The sequence below is a fragment of the Vigna unguiculata genome, chromosome 7, assembly GCF_037176805.1.
Source record: "Vigna unguiculata cultivar grain cowpea cultivar isolate G323 ecotype 2 chromosome 7, ASM3717680v1, whole genome shotgun sequence".
Taxonomy (NCBI): Eukaryota; Viridiplantae; Streptophyta; class Magnoliopsida; order Fabales; family Fabaceae; genus Vigna; species Vigna unguiculata.
The window spans coordinates 41,438,302-41,460,265 of record NC_140798.1 but is presented as its reverse complement, the minus strand read 5'-3'; the positions used below and the strand labels follow the sequence as shown (position 1 = coordinate 41,460,265).

The 21,964-nt window shown below is 32.3% G+C and overlaps 2 protein-coding genes across 2 annotated transcripts; both read right to left on the bottom strand.

The window, feature by feature from the left end:
- Positions 1–8,136: 8,136 nt before the first annotated feature.
- LOC114190075 (Ubiquitin carboxyl-terminal hydrolase family protein) lies at positions 8,137–10,348 on the bottom strand. Its single transcript, XM_028078840.2, has one exon. The coding sequence runs from the start codon at positions 10,095–10,097 to the stop codon at positions 8,841–8,843; it is 1,257 nt and encodes a 418-aa protein (XP_027934641.1). The 5' UTR covers positions 10,098–10,348; the 3' UTR covers positions 8,137–8,840.
- A 462-nt stretch (positions 10,349–10,810) lies between these two features.
- Positions 10,811–21,449, bottom strand: LOC114192233 (ubiquitin interaction motif-containing protein). Its single transcript, XM_028081887.2, has 7 exons — positions 20,682–21,449; positions 18,608–18,686; positions 17,099–17,244; positions 14,503–14,626; positions 14,164–14,349; positions 12,228–12,299; positions 10,811–12,112 (listed from the first exon to the last, which is right to left on the bottom strand). The coding sequence occupies exons 1-7, from the start codon at positions 21,074–21,076 to the stop codon at positions 11,288–11,290; spliced, it is 1,827 nt and encodes a 608-aa protein (XP_027937688.1). The 5' UTR covers positions 21,077–21,449; the 3' UTR covers positions 10,811–11,287.
- Positions 21,450–21,964: the final 515 nt, after the last annotated feature.

Sequence of the window (21,964 nt, the reverse complement as noted above, 5' to 3'; positions counted from 1 at the left end):
TTTGAATAGATATAATAATTTGTTAGTATTTATTTTATTTAAAATATTGTATTTTTTTAAATTCTCAAAATAGATATTAGAAATATATTTATCATGAAAAATATTATTATAGAAATATTTGATAACTAAAGGAATATTACGTAAAAGATAAAGTAAATATTGATATATTAATTAAATATTTATTACGTCAATAAATTTTAAAAGATTATAGAATGAATGAGAATTATATTTTAAGATAATTTTTATTTATTTTATTTCCAAAAACTATCTTTAACGTCTAATGTTTTATTTGAGATGTGTAATAAGATTTTTCCTAATAAGATAAAAAATATATACTTGATATTTTATGGTTATCAGATTATATAAAATATTTAAAAAATATATAGGATTTTAAGGGTGAAGAAAGTTTATATATATATATATATATATATATATATATATATATATATATATAATAAGGATGTTATTATGATTTAGTAAGAAAAAATGTGAATAATTTGAAGGAAAAGTAAGAGTAACAATTATAGCGAAAAATGATTACTTGCTCAACCTAATTAAGAGAAGTTAATATTTCATGGAATCACAGATAAATATCTATATGTATTGTTATGTTTTGTGTTGATAAATTGGAATGTTATGAACATATATCTATGAATGCTCCAAGATATGTGTGATTATAAGTGTTCTTAAATGTCTAAGTATAATTAGACGAATGTGAGCATGTCTCCATGAATGTTCTTAGACGTCTAAGTATGATTAAACGAGTATGAGCATGTTCTCATAAGTACTTTGAGACATTTGAGATGATGTTTTGAGAAAAATAAAATCAAGCATAGATGATGACCATCTACTGAATTATGTGTTGTGTATGTGATATTAATAATTCTTTAATTGCAATTATAGTAGTTCATTATTTTATTTAGGCTACATGTGATTATTATGTATGTTGCATAAAAATGCACAAAATTAATGTTAAATTAAGTGTGTGCTAGAAGAGGTTACATATTCATGTTTTTATTGGCTTCTCCATTAGGATTTTTTTTTTTCATTTGTTTAACAAGAAGGATGTAAGCGTTCTAAACATTTTTTATTTTAAATTTAAATGTTAATTAATTTTCACAAAGATATTTATCTTTCAATCATTTAGTTAAAATGTCTTACTTTTCTATAGATGAATTAGTATAATATCATTGAAAATTGTATTTCAACTATTAAACGAGACTAGTTTTGAAAAAAATTTCAAACAATTTTTCTTTAGTCCTGATTAACAATTTTTCTTAAAGAATATGGTTTTAAATTCTAGAAAAAAAAAAAGGAACATTACACCTCCACCTCCCACCACTATTTATTTAATTGTAATATAAAATAATTATTTTTTTTATTCTCTTTGATCTTTAATCTTTATTTGTTTGAAAAGAAATTCTCCACAAAATAGTTTTTATTATATGAAAAGCGTATTTATATATATATATATATATATATATCAAAGGTACTTTATATATATATATGATAATGATACAATGTCTCAGTTATTTGATCCCAATCTTACTCGTCTACGTGACATCCATTATTTTAATATTTTTAAATGAAACAGTAATTGGAGGCAGCGTCCCAGGTAATGGATGCGTCATGTGCACGCGCGGTGAATTGGAGAAACATTTTTAAAAAACATAGTGTGTTGGTTCGTTTTACCTCGTTCTTCTCCTTCCCCGCAAGTATCTTCTTCAAGTAGGTCACACAAGCACAGAGGCATTTGTATCGCAAGAGTTTTTTCTTCCCCAAAAGGCTATCCTTCCATAAAGGTTGGTGTTGTGGGTCGCAGTGGAAGCGGATAGCGGAGTTCTCGAGAGTGGTTTGGGTTGTTGGAGGCGGCGGGTTTGGCAGAAAGTGGTGGGTACCGTTCGGTGCATTGCTTGGGCGCACTCTTGTTGGCATAGTTGTTGGTTTATTAAAGGCCATTCAAAGGTATTTTTACATGAAATCTGGTTTGGACACAATCCAAAGGCCATACAAATAATTTCATCACCATGAATCATGACCAAACATCTCAAACAAGTGTTTGAGATTGAAGATTGAAATAAAAACCAACTTCTCTGGTACGAAAATGAAATGTCCTTTCCTAATTCTATAAGTGTCTTTTTACACTCAACTTTTTGTACATGCACTACCGGAACTGCTTTTCAAGTGTATTTCTACATCAAATATGGTTTGGATACAATCAAAAGGCCATCCAAATAATTCCATCACCATGAATCATCACCAAACAACTTAAAGAACTAATTGGAATTGAAGATTGAAAGAAAACCCAACTTTTCTGGTACGAGAATCAAGTGTCTTTTTCTAATTGCATAAGTGTCTTTTTACACTCAACTTTTTGTACATGCACTACTGGAACTACTTTTCAAGTGTATTTTTACATCAAATCTGGTTTGGACACAATCCAAAGGCCATACAAATATTTCTATCATCATGAATCATCACCAGACAACTTAAAGAACTAATTGGAATTGAAGATTGAAAGAAAACCCAACTATTCTGGTATGAGAATCAAGTGTCCTTTTGTAATTACATAAGTGTCTTTTTACACTAAACTTTTTATACAGGCGGTACTGCAACTGCTTTTCAAGTGTATTTTTACATCAAATCTGGTTTGGATACAATCAAAAGGCCATCCAAATAATTCCATCACCATGAATCATCACCAAACAACTTAAAGAACTAATTGGAATTGAAGATTGAAAGAAAACCCAACTTTTCTGGTACGAGAATCAAATGCCCTTTTCTAATTGCATAAGTGTCTTTTTACACTCAACTTTTTGTACATGCACTACTGGAACTACTTTTCAACGGTATTTTTACATGAAATCTGGTTTGGACACAATCCAAAGGCCATACAAATAATTCCATCACCATGAATCATGACCAAACATCTCAAACAAGTGATTGGAATTGAAGATTGAAAGAAAACCCAACTTTTCTGGTACGAAAACACAACGAAAAAAATTGTTCACAACTACATGTTTCATACGTTTGAATTACAATTTTACGTTCTTATAATTAAACAAATGAAAATGATATTTCATTTCCATCAAACAAAACAAAATAGATACATATTGCTGCAACTCTAACAACTATTTTGGTATCTTTTTCTTCTTTTGACTATAAACTGCGAACGGAGTTTGGATTACACGACTTTTGAACCGTAACCGTGGATCATTCCTCATACGCACGTACATATATCGCTGTTGGTTACATCTTTGTCTTCTGCAACTTCACTTGGAACATGCACTCCATTCAAATTAATAGGAGAAACAAATTGATCTTTATTGAGGAAAAACATCACAAAAATAAGGAATTGCAATCGGGGTAGTAAAACATACCAAATTGCCATTTGATTTGGAGAAGAAGAACACCAAAATTAGGGCTTCCAATTGTCGGCGAAGCTATGACAGCGATCCACCTCTGTTATTCTTTCCCAAAACCGCACTCTCGCTTTTCCCTAATCCGCACTCTCGCCTTTAGTTTAAACCGCAACATTCAGTTCTTTTTTTCTTACTTTTCCCCTGCAGCGCGTGTATCCCAAACTCAACATTCACTCGAGCTTCTCTCACGCGTCACTGCTCTTCTCATATTAAAATATATTAAAATAATGAATGTCACATAGACGGGTAAGATTATGGTCAAATAACTGAGGCATTGTATCATTGTCCTTATATCTATTCATACAATTTTTTACTTTGTATTATTTAGTTCAATGAAAGTTGAGAAAGTTAAGGGTGATATAGGGAAAGAAACATTGAAAAAATAATTTTGCAGTCTATAAGAGAAGCCACCCGCGATACTTTCCTTTAGCGAGGAGGAAACAAAAAGCTTTTCTGCTTTACCTATTGAAAAAAGGAGGAATATTAAGAAAAATTATTAATTATTACTTATTGTTTTTAAAATTTAATATCAAATTGTTTATAAAATATGTATTTTATTATTTTTATTTTTTAATATTTTTATTATTTTATATTTTATCACGTAGAATAATAGGTGATTATTTTATATAATTATTTTTTTAATTCACCTTCACATATGTAATTTTACTCGTAAAAGTGTAAATATGTTTCATTTACTATAATAAAATAATTTAATTTAATATCATTATTATGAATCTTGTTAACGAGCATCCAAGTTAGATCGATAATCAAGATAATCAAGAGAATAAATTCTAAGTTGTGTAAAAATTAATATTAGTTTAATATTTTGTTTTGTCCAATTTTGTTAAAATAATGTATTATAATATTTTGTTTTGTACAATTTTGTTCAAATAATGTATTATAACCTATGTTTGTGTATAAAAAAAAAGGATTTCATTATAGTTTAAACAAAAAAGTTAAAAACCATTTAAAATATTTATAAACTTAAATATTTTTCTTTTACATTCTTTTAAAAAATATTTTTTAACTTTATCGATTTGTTTTATTAACCTTTACAAAATTAATAGATATTTTGATTATTATGAAATTTTATTTATGTTCAATTACTTAATATTTTATACAATTCCTTTAATTTTATCCAACTGTGATATGGTATTATGATTATAAATTTATTTAATTTTATTTCCTTTCTAAATATCTGACATTTGAAAAAACAAAAAATATATCATTTTTGTATTACATATTTGATAACATTGTGTTTTCTTTATCATTATTTTTTTTAATTAAATCAATTAATTTATATTGAAACAATAAAAAATTGGTATAGATACATGAATATCAATACAAATTTTATACTAGGAATGCAATTCAAGATAAATTATGATTTGAAAATGGGATGAGGAATGACAAAATAGTTTCTGTGGTATCTGTGAATAAAATCCACAAAAAATAGTTTATACCCATAAGTATTTATTATCCGTAGATACCAAATGTTTTAATATCCATTTATAAATGACTTGAGTACGAATATCATACTATTCCTACCACGAATATCTATTATCTACAAAAAATTAAAATTAAAATTTAATTTATATTTTATTAAGTTAAATTTAATAAAAAATAAAATTTAATTTATATTTTATTAGATTAAATTAAATTAATATTTTTTTATTTATTTTTAATTATAAAATATATATTTTTAAAATATTCACAAACATTCACATGTATCCATGAATTTTAAAATATCTAAAAATATATTTTAAACAAATATTCGACAAATAAAAGAATGGCCAACACCGTAAATCTTTTTATCGTGAATAGACAATACCAATACCGATCCAACTTGTTGCCATCTTGTGAGACGATCAGGGTGTCTGTATCTGGTACTAGTCATCGCTATTTAGAACAAACTATTAAAAGTTACAAATTCATCAATAAGATATACTGAAGAAAGGAAGTAAAATCAGGATAAACATTTAATAATTCTCTATATCATATAATATCTGACATTTAATGAAAAATAATTTAATGGGTCTGTTTTTTTAACATATAGAAAACATTTTTTTTTAACTTTATATCTAAGCAAACAAGCTAAACGTATACTATTTATTTATATTTGAATATTTGAATTTGATGTGTCATTTGTTTTGTTGTAGTGGCTTCTTGTTGAAGATATGGTTCGCCTTTACCTTTTTCTTTTTAATATATTTTGCAACATGTTGTTGGAATAAGAAAGTACAGAAAGAAAATATGTGATTTATGAACTTTCTACAAAAACACATACTATCTTCTGAAATAGTTTTTTAAGGAAAGAAAAACCACAATAACATCATGTATTCATTAATCTTTAGCCATTATCTCTCTATTTTCGTTTTGTATTTTCCAACAAGAATTCTTTATATAGAATACTTTCTTAACAATGTGAAGATAAGATAAAAACCTTGTTGATACATAAATAGATAGAGTGCACTTACATAGTTACACCTCAAACTTCAAAGAAATATTGTCATGTTGAACCATAAATGAGAAGAGTTAAAAAAAGTCTTAAAATTTTGAGATGATTATGATTTTTATTTCACTTGTGTTTGATATATGATTTATTGATTAAGGTGAACCTTTGGTAATGATCGGGAAAGTCATGGTTCTTCCAAAGTTTTTTTTTTTAATTTATATATATATATATATATATATATATATATTTAAAATTATATTTATGTATTATTATATTATTTAAATTAAGTTTATATTATGAAAAATTATAATAAAAAATAAAATAAAACCTAACTTAATAAAGATTTTGTTAATGAAAAAAATTAAGGTTATGTTTTTAATTATAAGTTAAATCATCAAGAAAATGTAAGGGAAAAATAACATATAGATAAATTGAGAAATTGATATTAAAAAACAAAGATATTAAAAAATGCATTCTCAATTATCTCTTAGTGAGAGATTCAATAACACATTCTCACATTATCTTTTCCAAATTAAGTTTTTTTCAAATTAGTATGAATCTTGATTATGATTTTAGGAATTTTTTGTGAAATCGATATAAACCCTAATTATATTTTTCTTCAAAGTAGTATAATCCTAAATTTTGAAATTTAGTTTTTTTTTGTTTATTTTATGGTTATTTTATGTCATATAGTGAATGATAATCATATTTTTTTCTATTATCATGTGTGATTGTTTTGAAAAAAGAGAATAAATAATTTTTTTAATTAAAAAAAATAATTTAAATATAAAAAATCTAATTTGACACTCTTGATTTTTTTGTCCAAATTTCATCACTATTATATAATGATGTTATGAGAAGTCAAACTTCTTAATGCCATAACTCCAAATAAGTTTTGTTCTACCTATTACAATTAGTATCTCACATGAGATATAGTCTTTGGCATCATGCTTCAAGACCAATCAAATTTACAATGAGGTGTTTTTTCCATTGGTTCGTGCATTAGGATTATACGAAAAAAAGAATGAAACTTCTTATCTGTGGGGTCAATTAGAATGTACCACGTTATATTTAGCTTCGAATAGTTACTTGTGTGGTTCATCAATTGGACAAACATGTTGGAGATAACTCTTTTGCAGATACATTGAGATATTCATTACTATTAGTTACTATAACTTTTTTCAATTAAAAATGTTTTTCTAACCTATTCATTTTTTTCCCCTGCAGGAATGAGTTGAATTTATAAACAACTATACTATACTACTCACAAGAAAAAGATGACACTTTAGCACCATCCTTAATGGGATAATGACACATGTATATCTTTATTTGATATACATCTATCAATGTTTTTTTTCTTTCTCCTTCTAAGTATATATCGTGTGTTTATAAATATCTTTAAGCCTTTGTAAATCATTTTTCTTCTTAATTTTCAAATTAAAGTATTATCATGTTATTAATTTGAAATATTCACAATAAAAAATTGTTTTTTTTAAATCACATTTTTTTCCTACATAAAATTCAAAAACACGACTTCATTCAAAGCATTTAAAAATATTTCTAGTTATATCATGGACAATTTTTAATTTTATTGGCATGTTAAGAATCTTCTATTTTAATTCATTTTCGTCGGTTATTTATTTTTTTATATAAATTCTCAAATTTCTAGATATTTAATTTATCATTTTCTCATCTTCAGAAGGCTATTTAAAATGATAATAATGATGCTTGCTAATAAACATAACATTCGATAACATTTTTATTTAACAAATTTTAGCAATTTAAAGTTATTTCATATATTTAATCTCTTAACTATCCGCATGAGCCTTGTGCATAGACACTGCTGAATCTCAGTTAAGTAAAGATCGGCATATTATAAGTTGCTCCTCTCTTCAAACACATTCCTAAGAGAACTTTACAAGCATTCATAAGAGAACTTTACAATTTTCTGCACAACAATGTTCAAAAGGGAGAAAAGGCAATTAACAGAAAGAATAATGAGAGGCACCTCCAAGTCATAGAAGAAAACAAAACCGTGTATGCAATAACAGGGTCAATTTGTAATGCGACCGTGACAACTTAGCAACTAATGCAAATTCACGAGTATCCTTTCCTTAGTATGATAGCTGATCATTGTCGAACAAAAAAAAAGGTAGTTCAAAGTTTAACATACTTGAAACATAAGCTATATTGCAGTTCACAGCTTTAAGAGAAGACAACCTTCCTTCTAAAATCATCTAATTTTTTTGGAACAGACGGATATACAAATTCTAGATCTAGATTGATGTTAATTCATTCAAGCTCAAGCCAAACAAGCACAAAACTATTCTGAGATTAGTAAACAAACTGACTTTCCCTTCACAAGGGGAAAAGCTATAAATGTAAATAATAACAATGTGAAGGCTGATGGCACAACTAATTCTAACTATAGGTACACAAAATCGAATTTGGAACTTTCTCAATCACACAGAACAATATCTTCATTGTCCCCTCAGTTTTTAAATAGATGCCAAGACTTTCACACTATTTTAGATTATACAAGTTGCACCTAGGTTACAAAAACTAATGCAAGACAACGGAGAGCCAAGAAATGAAGAAAACAAAAAAAATGATCCTAATGAAAGAAGCATTGACAAAATGGCAACTGCAGCTTACCATTCTTTTAATGAGATGAGAATCTAATACAGAAAGAATTAAGGTTAAGACTTGATCTATTCGGTGGATAAGTAGTGAAGTACAGGCCATTAATTTCGGAGAATGTGGTATGCAGTTATTTATTGGGAAAGAGGGTAGAATGTCTAAGAGCATGATTGGATAACCATGTAGGACTCGTACTTTAGGAAAATGTTAATGTTGGCCTTTAGTATCTTTTATTCTGAAGCTACTACTGGAAGGATGCAACTGTTATCCAAACATGCACCAAACTAGGCAAATCAAACGCACAATCTATACACCAAGGTTGAATTTCAAGAAACATCATCATCAAAGAGAACTCTATAAAACCGTTTTCTTTCTTCAGGGTCAAATAACCCTCCCACCTTACTATCTGCACCATTACTATCACCATAATCATCATCAACTTCGTGACTTCTCCTTCTACCCTTTGCACCATCTACACTAATCAATGGAACCCCTGACCTCCTTCTCTTTTCAACATTGAGGAGGCGACGCCTCTGATTGTATTCATGAAGCCCCTCCTGCATCAAGTCCCCAAACTTCTCCTTCACAACCACCAAAGGATCCTTATCCACAAGCTGAGACCCGACATAGGCCTCCCTAAGAAGCACAGTGTAAATCTTATACTTATTGGAAACATAGAAAATCCCAGGGTGCTTGAGCAAGAACACATTCAACCTATCGGGCAAAAGGAACTCCCTCTTAAAATGCCCCAACTTCACAATCGAAGCCTTCTTCCAAAGAGTCAAAGACAACAACTCATGTACCAAACCGACATTCCTCTTCTCCATCTCCTTGGACCCCTCCACCAAACCTCGAGGATCCGAATACGGCGAAATGTAAGGAATTTCGTCGAATTCGCGAAATCTCTCCCAGGATTTCACCCAACTAGACGGCAAGGAACATGAAAAACGTGGCGGCGTACCGTGCTTCGCAGCGGAGGATTCGACGGCGGAGACTGCGAGGTCAGGGTCCCAATGCAGCAACTCAATGGCCATGGAACTCCTCCTGCCGCTCTCGTTGACGATACGGAACAAATTAGGGTAGTTGGGCAGGATCCTGATTACGTAATCGTCGGGGAAGCCAAACGCGCGTTTGAATTCGTTGATTTTGAGGACGGTGAGTCTGTTGCGGAGGGTTAGCATGAGAAGTTTGGCCAAGCGGCGAGCGAAGAGGGGTTGGAGGGAGTCGATGAGGGAGTGTTCCTGTGCGACGAGGTTCATCATGCGTTTGGTGAGGCGGCAGCGGTTATCGTGGATTTCGAAGCAGCATGGGTACTTAGAGAGCCAGTTGAGGGCTTTGCCCTGGAGATCGAGGGTTTTGAACTTCTTCTGAAGGGTTTCGATGGGGATTTCGTTGTTGGGATATCGGAGGATGATGTTCTTTATCTGGTTGTTCACTATCCATCGTCGATTGCGTGAGAGTGCTGATTCTAACTCTGCTTCCTTCTTCATCGACCACAGAGACAATCTTCGGAGAAAAAACCATTGCTGTATCAAAGACACCCTGGCCTCCACATGATTAAAATTTCCTATTCTCATCATCATTGAATTCACGAACAAGAAATGGAACCAGACTCTACCCTGTTTTACTTATACATTATAGAAGAATAGAATTAAACTTGATTCCATCCCATCCAAGAATCAAATTATCATCATCTCTGAATATGGTTGCTTTTCCATTTGGTGAAGGTTGTTGTATAGTATGTGAATATATCACGTTTTTATTCTATTTTAAATTATTCTGGAATGCATGCGGAAGCTACTCATGTTTCCCACAGAAAAATGTCATCAATACAAAAAATTCGCGTAAAAACGACCATCCCATATAATAAATGCTGGTGCCATAACGTCCAGACACAGATACAATATCAACGTGATACAGCGATACAATCAGAGTTAAATATATTATATATGTAATTTACTAGTTACTGTAATCATATTAAAATAAAATAATATAAATGTCATTCTTATGTGAAATCATCTATAAAAAATAATTCATTTTTAGTTTATTACATCTCAGTGTCACATATCTAATTAATTCAAAATTGCAAATGAATATAGTATCCAAGGATATCAAAGTTGGACAAAGAATGAGTAATAAGATTCATTACATCACACGAATCTTATTTAACAAACCCGCATAATTATGAAGATGTTAATATTTCAGTCACTTCAAATCCTCAGAGCCGGGTGCAGAGAATTTGAATGACTGACACACAAGAAATAATAAAGACGCCGTTCATCTCAAGAGAAAGATGTTCCACAACAGAGGAGGCGATGGTATTATTATGACTGTTCATTTTCCCAAATTCCAGAAGCCAAGCATGATACTTTACTATTACAACAATTTCAGAAACAAGAACAGGTTTTCACGTTTATTACTAACCTCCCAAGAACTGTATATAACTCTTCCTAATTGGTGGCATTACATTTTGGATGCTACATGCAGGCTTGACAATAAATATCTCCACCCCCTCTTTTTTTTTTTTTTTTTTTTTGTTTTAACTTACGAATGGCATGCTAAAATAGAAGAGAACGTTCAACATACATCAATCCACATTACATAACGGCTATGCACATATTGGAGAAAATTTGGAGATCTGAACCCCCTATTCATGTGCCTCGAGATACCACATCAAAATAAAACGTAAAGGCTTTGTCTACTCTTGATTGAAATGGTCGTGCTTTCCTGTAAAACACCTGTAAGCACCACATACGACTCCAAATAATGCCTCTCAAACTATACTAGGAGGATCCCCAAACCAGCTGCAGGTAGCACGGGCCCAGCGTGTTCTTATGCAGTCCACCAAAGGCGCATGCTGGGAAGGCTCCGGTTTAGATACTTCATTGTCCTTCCCAGCAGAGTCACTAGCACTAGGAGCAGATGAAACCTTCACATCTGCCATAAATTCCTCAGGCGTCCACCTTGGAGGCACTGAAACTCTCAATTTTGTCAGCCGGGGTCTTTGTAGTGGAGTTTCACCCGCAGAATTTACTTGGCTGCCATTCAGATCTGATTTAGCAATCCCATTAAAATGGTATAGATCAAAGACCTTCTTACCCATCAATCCTGATGAATCCTTCAAACCTCCCAAACTTTTGTCTAGATCCAAAATTACTTGCCAGAATTCACTCCACACAATGAACCCTGCAGAGCAAAGATGTTCCAGCTTCTCTGGTGGAAATTTGATATCTGTTTCTCTGAGGACTTGATGGAAACCTTCCACACTAATGAAACCACCACCTCCACTCTGATCTTGTGCATCAAAGGCTTTGCGTATCTGTGTTTCCCTTCCTTCCAGTTCATTCTCACTTTGAACGCTGGGGTCTAGAGCAAACAGCACAGTGTAATGGGATTCACTCCCCACAACCCATATAGGCCACTTTGGAGATTTCAGATGCTGACCAACCTTGCAAAAATTCAGGGATTCCAAAAGTGTGAGAAATCCAACTTCCACATCTCGAGATATACCTTTTAGAAACATCCCTCCCCCTAAATCCATCCTTCCATCAAACACATTAGGGACGGCCTCCCCACAGAGCAGTAGGTTCACAATTTCCTGCAGCACAAGATTCAAAGAAAAAGACAAACTCATATTCTAGTTGTACAGCATTATTTATCAGCATTACTTAAGGATGGGAGCTCTTTCCAATTATATGTATCACGTATAGTACCTGAGAGGCATGCCCAAAAGGTGCTGTAACCAGTGGTAGGCTGGGATCATCCCTGTCGCTTTGAACCAAGTCCTAAAGGAGAGCAAAATATTAAATGCATTGACTAATAATTTTTCAAGTCAAGTCATAATAACAACTGATGCAAATTCACTTATCCAGATGAATTTATCACAACTAACTTACTACCATTTTATTCATCACATTCAAGGATGAGAGAACATAATAGACTCAATTTTCTAAAAACCATATAAATAGAACTAGTTTTCTTTAAAGGATGTAGCAACAATTGTCCCACTGCTTTACACAGCTTTGAACCCATATCAGCTCAAAATTTACAGGAGATTAAGATGAAATTTGGATCTTACAATCCTGGATCTAACTCGATGTTGATCCCTGAGTACGCAAGTTGATTCAAGCATATGAAGATATTGTCATCCACATTACTTCAATCCAGATTCCACAATATCTCGGTATAAACTATACTAATCAGTGGCTGCGATTGGACACCACACTTCAGATTTTGTGTTGAATCAATATTTTATGATTACTATTGTATTAGGAGTCTTGTTATGTTAGAAGCGTTATTGGGCTAAACATTATATTGGTTGTATCACGCTTGTAATTGAACTAGGTTATATTTTATTATATTATTATAAACAAGATTGTAATGTTAGCGCTTTCTTAGCACACTATAAAAATTATTTAGAGGCATAATTAGTAAATACAGTAAATTCTCTCATTTTAATTTTCCACCCAATTACTACAATTTCAACTTGGTATCAATGTTACCAATCATGTCCGTGCCATGTCCATGGTGACAACAAAGATTCCAAAGTAGTCTTGTGTATTTCTTTTCTGCATCTTACTTCAAAATTTCAATCTCCATATTAGTTCTGAAGAATAAATAGAACCACTACTAAACCAGTGCTATCATCTCAAAATCACAATCATTCATTTTCCTATAATAGTAATGTTTACTTTCACTTCTCTTTTCCATTCAATTATGCTTTCAGCAGAATCCTTACAAGCTTGTTGGCTTTGTGACTTTTCAGAAACAATTTCTTGACTACGTCTACACATTCAATAAACCATTTCCCAGAAAAGCACTAAATCAAAATTTTCCCTCAAGATTGGTGAACCAGGAAGAATAGTCACAAATATTAACCACATTCCGAAAATAGCCCATTTATGGTAAAAACAAACAGCATCTTCAAGTAAATTTTTTGAATTTAGAGTTTAACAAACAAATCAGAGAACCAAACATGAAAATCTTTTAGATTATGTTTTAAGAGAAGCTTAAAATTAAAAAAAAAAAAAAACCTCGGGTAAAATCATTAATCACCGACCACTATAAGACCACTTTGGCTCCAGGAGCTCAGGATCCTATCAAGTTTCTGAACAACTAAAGAAGCATGAATTGAATTCAAGGGGGATGGGGAATGGCATCAAGAGACCCTGATATTTTTTTTAAGCCAATTCAAGCCGCAGCAACACATTAATTATCTAGGTTGTCATTGGCCTCCTGCCAATTTCCAAGCATTTTAAAGACTTACATTCATACCTCAAATACAATGCATTACCGGGACAACCAAAACACAATAAATAATTCTATCACCTTGTCATTGGTTTAAATTGTTTGGGTTGTCCGTCCTTAAAACAGAAATAGGCTACTATTTTCCATTACATGAATTATAGGAGCAAGCAATTAGAAGTACAAACTCAATCAAGCTAAGAATACAGTTAACAAGTCACCCAGCGGAATTCTTCTAATTATGCAAAAAGAGTTTGTATATTAAGTCACAAGTAGTTCATTCTTAGTAGGAAGAAAAGAAAATGGAAGGAAAAATAGTCCAATATCTCTTGCTTTAAAAGACAGTGAATTCAGGGTCTGTAAAATGCAATGTGCTGTAGAAGAGCTTGAAGCAGGCAAACATACCAGTCCTCGAGAAAGTAAAGCAGAGATTAGGAAAAGCAATGCTCCCATTCGACTTTGGAAGAAGGGAAGATTTGCTTCAAGCCGTTGCAATGCAGTTGTTTGTGATGTGCACGTTTCGACTCTAAGAACTTTCTGCAGATCCACGGCAGATTCAATAGAAAGACCTTGAAGTGATTTTGCAATAACCTGTTAATTAGACAAGACTTCATTCATCAGATAAGGTTATCATGGGAGTGTTAATGTAGAAGACAATAATAATAAGATAGGGAATACAATTCAAAATATTGCCAACAAGATGCCATGCAAAAAAACAATATCAGTGTACAATAACCAAGGTACCTCGTCCTCTGAAATCCCTTCAAAACGTGGAATGTGATTCTCTGGAAAGCTCAAAGTTGCAATCACAGCCCTTCTATTACTTCCACATGAAAATAAAATTTCAGCCATACTTCTTACGAGGGCCCTGCCACAAAATCACACAACAGAAATATATCATTAAGCACTGCATATGTAAAAACCATGAAAGAACACACTGACCACTTTTAAAGACCAGTGGAACTCAGAAGGACATCAGATAGGAACAAAGATTTATAAACATACGAATATGATTCAACAAGACTAGATTTGGTTAATAAGGATGTCATAGTAGAATCACAATAGAAGACACTTATAAAAAAAATGGAAATTTTAATTCAATCTTATTTCCAACAAGATGCATAAATAACCAATATTAGTACAATAACCAAGGTACCTCATCCTCTGAAATCCCTTCAAAAGGCTGAACATAGGAGAATCTGAAATAAGCACATTTAAATATATGGACATATACTAATAAGCAAATGAAGTCCACAACCAGAAAACCTGAAATCTTCACCATTCAATAAGAAAAATGAGAAATAAAGATTAAACTATTATGAACCCACAGAAAACCCAAGAACTTGCACTTGTACTAAATACCACATTCAAATAAATAAATAAAATAAGTGAATACTACATAGATAATTTGAGAGCTAGGACCAAGAATTCCCCCAATGCTTGGTCATCATAGTCAGTTGATGAAACAGGGGGAAAGAAAAGTTATTTAGACACACCAAATCTTGAATATGCTTAATAAGCCAGTATAAGACTAAGACCAAGGTAAAGGTATAACGAGCTAAAAACTAACACTTGGTGTAATCCTAAAATTAAAGGAAAATTACTTGTGGCATTATATTGCCTTCTCACCCTAGCCATGACCCTTCATACATATATCCTAGATTGAATGAATAAGAAATACAAACTCCTTTCTTCAGTAGATCACTCCATAATACCTCTCCTGACCATGTGCCTTTTCTAAATTAGTGAAGAATCACATACAAGCCCTTTTATTCTTTTGACAATGCTCCACCAAAAAGCATAAGTATATTGTTTTCCGGAGAACCTACTCGGCATTAACCAATACTTTGAATTGGGTAGTCAAACTTCCCCTAGATATGAAATAAGTCCAAGCAAAGTTTTCCATATAATTTCCTTAAACATATACCACCTTCCTTTTCTAGGTTCGTAGGATGTTCTTCCCGTTTCATAAAACAAGTTTCAGCCATTTTAAAGTCATAAACTAATGAAAAATCTAGGATATAATGGTAGATTTACCCTCTCCGCTTGCTTTTCCTCGGCCATAATTTACATGTGCATCCAAGTACCTCTGGATGTTCTCCCCACATAAACATTTATTTCCCTTCTGAAGAAATCTTTTCTCCTAATAGTATTATCTGGATTATAGTTTCTAAGAGTTGCCAAAATTTTATTTTTATACAAGCTTCAAAATCTACCTGAAATACTAATAATCGAAATTAAGTATTCCCCTTCCCACCACAGATATTACCGCTATGAACCTATCTGCTAGGCTGTTACATTTATAACATCATTCTTTCAAAAGTTAGCTACAATTATACCCATCTTATTTCTTGATTTAAAAATCACATCTTAAAAACCCAAAGTGTTAAATTCCTTTACCTTTTCTCCTACCCAGTTAGTTTAATTTTTTTTCTCTCCTTTAACATGTATATAAAATTGATAAACCTAATCATGGTGTATACTATTTCCACTGATTAACCTGTAGCTACATGTATGCCTGCCATTCTGTTCCTAAACAAATAATTTTCCAGCAAATAAACTTTTTTGCCCACAACAATTTGTGGAAATGTGGGTATACTTGCATTTTTGTCCATATCAAGGCAGACAGTAACTATGAGAACCCTTCCCTAAAAGCTAGTTGCCAAACAGAGAGAACCCAAAACTACTACATCGAGCATCTCATAAACTCAATATGGGACTTAAACATCTCATGTTATCCAAGTCCTTATAAAAGACTGCTCCAAAGAGTCAAGGTCTCAGTAGTTGATTGACACTCTACAATGCTTCAATTAAACCCTGCACTGGTAGCCTTTTCCAGTACAATCACAACCTGCTCAAATACCAATTGATACAAACAAAGCCGAGCATTTGAGAAACCTCCCTTGCAAAGTTGGGGTGGGGGGCGAGGGTGAACCAAACACTTATTCCACCAAACATCCTATAATCCTCAATGTTGGATTCAGATGCCTCATGGTATCCAAGTTTCTATAAAAGACTTTATATTAAGTTGTGACACAATTTTGTTGATTGAACAAATACTACTTCTGTCTACTGCTCATGAAATAGAACAAGTTAACACCGAACTCGATCAAAATTGAAATTATTAAAAGCAAACATATAAAACAATATTAAAAAGAATAGTTAATTGAATAAAAAACAGTATTCATGTTGACAATACACCAGGAAACAGGGCGCTATAGACCAAAGAAAATGGCTGAATAAAGACATGAAGTACAGAATACAAAAAATGGATATAATTTTATTATAATGAATTTTACCAAGCTAAGCAGAAACGATTGGTCAGGAGAAAGTTAATCACCTTACTTTTACACCTTCAGGGAGTGAAGAAAAAGTATAAGATGGAACAGACAGACTTTTAAATGATGCACCCAGACCCTTTTGTGGCAGGCATGGTACATCTTTCAACTCATCACTGAAGAAAATGATGTGTTTAAGCACAAATGCCTGAAAAGTTAAAGAAAAACATGAGCAAAACCAACACAGGACAAAAACATGCTTTTAGGAATTTACATTATGTCAAATTCTTTAAAGTTGGTGGAGATATCACATTGATATATTACCAAATTATAACATATAAGTCGATGCAAATCTTCCATTACAAGTCAATTTTATGATATTGAATTAAGCTTAAGGTCCATCTTTTATGATTCTATTAGAGTTTGTCCTAACAAGATCCATTGGGTCTATCATGTCTCCATTATCAAGACCATCCACAAATAATTAGTCTAACACTCAAGATGTCTAGTCCTCGGTAAGAGGTGTGTTGAATATGTCATATCAACTAAAGTTATGTGGTCAAATTATAGTATATAAGTGAGTGTAAACCCTACCATACAAGTCAGTTTTATGAGATTGAGTTAGACTCAAAATCTTCTTTCTAAAAAGAATAAATAAATGAAATAAAAATAATAAATCAATATTTAATTATACACTCACAAGCGAGCTCAGTTGTTACAACAGTATATTTATTCATTGAATCAACAAAAGTCAACACTACTAAAGTGGAAAAGTTAAAATGATCCACCGGGTGTGGGTGTGGGTGGAGAACATATAATCTGCCCCGTGGATACCTCTTTACTTCTTAAACTTATTATTACATCTTTTTTTATGAAATAAAATTTATTTTTTCTTAATTATAATGAATTTTTAAAGAATAAACATATGCACACAATAATTATGTATACAGATTACTATAAAGTATATAAATGAACTTGATATGTTTTTTGCAATACTATTTAATTTAAAAAAAAATAAAATTAATAAATAGTTATAATATGATTTTTTCTTCAAGATGTTTAAATTCTTAATATTTGTCGATATCCATGAATACCCGGGGTCTGTATGAATACCACAAATATGAATGTAGGAATATACCTGCAGTCATCATCCCCATACCCATCCTTACATGAGAGTAAGAAGACATCATTAAATTTCTTTTACTTGAAACATATACATGGGAAATCATATAAAGAAAACACCGAATAGATTTATCATACAGCCATTTGCTAATATTTTCTGACTACAAAATACTTGTTTACTGCCTATAGTTAATACGTGTACCACACAGTCAGTGTACATTCTAGAGGTTAAAGCACTCATTTAGTGCTTATTGTTTCACCCAAAACCATTGTAAAACAGTCTCAATAGTTTAAGGACAGTTATGCATATTAGGTGGGTTTGTTATACTGAAGGTCCCTATTTGGAGTGAAATCATCACAACCAGATCAGTAGCACTTTCATTGTTTGAAAAAGGGACTTCTTAAACAGATCCGAAAAATGGACAGCATTGAAAAAATGTAGCAATTACTTGTATAGCTGCCAAAACGCCACAGGGACCGCCTTCATGCTGCACTAGGCCCATTGATGTTACAGGATCAGAGCTAAACCTATGGTGCAGTTTTTCAAAGTATTAGCAATAAAAAGCAAGTACACAATCTTATCTGAATTTAAAAGTATTGAAATCAAACTTAAGAGAAAAGAAACTTTGAATTGATTATACTGAGTTTTATAGAAGTGATGAGCTTCTGTTTACAGCAGTTACACATAGACTACAGATGCGTTCTAACTGACCGGATCAGTTGTAACAACCTGATTATGACAGCTGTAACAATCTACTCAATACAACAGATAACAGGGTGGTAACTAACTGGAAAATTGATAAAAGGTATTATACACAAACAAAAGGTATACAAAAAATAATTCAAAAGTCAAAACATCAATATGTTAAAAAATATAACATGCAGATGAAGAGTTGCAAACACACATTCATGATTTCCATTATAATGATGTTTTTTCGGTTAAATTCATCCATTCATAAATTATGTTTCACAAATACAAAATGAGCAGCATAGCAATAGTTTCACAGCAGGAAGGTTCAACTGGACATGATAAGCAAGTTTCAAAATAAGAAATATTGGTCCTTGATTAAAGGACAAGATACAAACATCTCGTGCCAATATTTAGTTGTTATATTAAAAATACCTCCACAGAAGCTCAAAAATGAAAATAGTCTCCAAGTAACTAACAAATAATATCAAGGAATGACAACACATGTTCATGATTTCCTTTATAATGATGTTTTTTCAGTGAAATTAATCCATTCATAAATTATGCTTCACAAATAGAAAATGAGCAGCATAGCAATAGTTTCACAGCAGAAAGGTTCGATTGCACTTGATGTTCAGAAGCAAGTTTCGAAATAAGAAATATTGGTCATTGATTAAAGGACATGATACAAACATCTTGTGCAAATATTGAGTTATTACATTAAACATACCTCAACAGAAGATAATAAAATGAAAATATTCTCCAAGTAACAAACAGATGATATCAAGGAACCACAAAAACCAGGCATGGCTTAGCTATCTAATTAAGAAGGAATGTAGCATCAAGTGAACAAAATCACTTTGTATGACAAATAATTTTGCCACTCTACAACATACAAAAAGGATTATGTTCAATAGCAATGTTGCATTCTTCTGTGGTTTTCTTTTTGTTAGTTTTCTCAAGTAGTTTCAACAGGAACTTTTTCATTCTTTACCAAGCAAGGAGAACCAACCAATTATTTCATAAACTGCATCCATCAAGCAATCAATGAAGAATCGTACACAAGAAATTTGTCTAACACCAGTACTACGTAAGAACTTCAACCCTAGCAGCCCTCATTTAGTTAGTCAGGCTTTCACATAGGAAGTTCTACACTTTCTCCAGAGGAAAAGAGAAAAAAGGCATATTGACAATACGTTAACTAATACAGTTTTATTTTTACTGCATTCCTATACCTTTTCTAAATCTTATTCCTTACTTTTTGAATGATCATTCACCAAGACTTTAGCGATTAAGGTATATTTACAAAACCCTCGATATGTTTTACTGCTGGGAAAATGCATTATTTTGAAGATAAAGTTCCAATTTCCCCCTTTTTCTTGTAATATATTGTATTTTCCAATGCCAGAATATACAGGTTCGATTTTATATTGATTAATAATGAGAGCATGGCAGTGAAGTCATGGGATTTTCAAGACTGTATGAGTAACTGAGCTCACTTCAGAATCAGAAATATGATACAAATAGATACATATCCTGATTCAGAACAAACATATATCCAACTCCGACTCCAATCACATAGAAACAAGAAACACATACCGCTGGATAACATAACAACATTATGGGGGGAAGCAGGAATATGCATCGAACATTAAATAAGAAAAACAAAGCACCAAAATAGGTATACCAATTACATCCTCATCTAGAAAATGAAAGTATGCAACAGGGGTTTCAACACAAGAACATGTTAAAGATTTGTGTCTATTAATCCTACACTTGGCAACATATCCATACACTTCAGATAAATTAATAAGTAATTTGAAATTATAAAATACCGTATTCCCTGGTTGCTCCACTGTGCAAGAATCCCCTTAGAGACTTCATTTCCAAACACCATAGAAAACAATTGATTTGCTTCTTCCGCTGAAAGTTCCTTACTCGAATTCACACTCTTCAAACGCAACTCCTCTCTCCTCCCCAATTCACCACTTTTCTTCCCCGGTGGCAATGATGATGGCAAAACCCTCACCGCTGCCGCTATCCGCTTCTCTGCCGCCGCCGCCATGAGCTCCCTCCGCCGGGTCTTAGACTCTGGCGAATCTTCCGACGATTCCGAAACCGCCCCGGCGGCGGCATCCTGCGGCTTGCTGCGCTTCGTCTCCGGCGTCGCGCGTTGCATGCTCATTCGAATCGCCATTTGCAAATCCTCGTCCTCTCCTCGTTCCCCCATTCCCGAACGGATCAAAAATTTCAAAACCAAAACCACGCAAAGACAGAGAAACCCTAGAAGAATTATTTTTAGGGCTCCGTTTCTCGGCGATCGAGAATCGAAGCTTCTGGAATGGAGTGTTTCGCAAAATCGAACTTCGATTGGAGCGAATTGAAATTCGAAACGCAAGGGAGGGGCAAAAGTGGAAATGAATTTGTGAGAGGGTGGCGACGACAATAGCGGGTTTTGGCGGGGGTGAGTCCCCGACGGAAGCGTGGAGTGGGTGAAAACGGTGTCGTGTGAGGATGAATCTTTGTAGTGGTATTATATGCGTAATGACTGCGAGGCCCCTCTGTTAAAGATTCGCGTAGTGGTAGAGTGAGTAATTTCAGTGAAAGTTGAGGGTAGTATAAGGAAAGAAACATTAAAAAAATAATTTTGCAGTTTATAAGAGAAGCCACCGGCGATACTTTCCTTTAGCGAGGAGGAAACAAAAAGCTCCTCTGCTTTACCTATTGAAAAAAAAGGAGGAATATTAAAAAAAATTATTAATTATTGTTTATTGTTTTTAAAATTTATCTATTATTTATTAGGGATGTAAAAACAATTACGTGGATACTTGTGAATAAAATTTATAACGGGTAGAGTGAATATTGTAAATGGATATTCGCAGATAATGGATACGAATAAATTTTACACCCGCTTGTTAACATGTTTCTTATCAATTGGTTTTAAAATAGATTATCTCTTTCTTTGTAAATTGTCAATCAACACTATTTAAATAGATTACTTGAACTTGGTTTGAAATTTATGAATGTTATGTACTGTATTTCATTTGAATTTATGATTAAAATATATTATTAAAAAAATTTATTTTTATTTTACAAATACCCGCAGATATATGTGGAT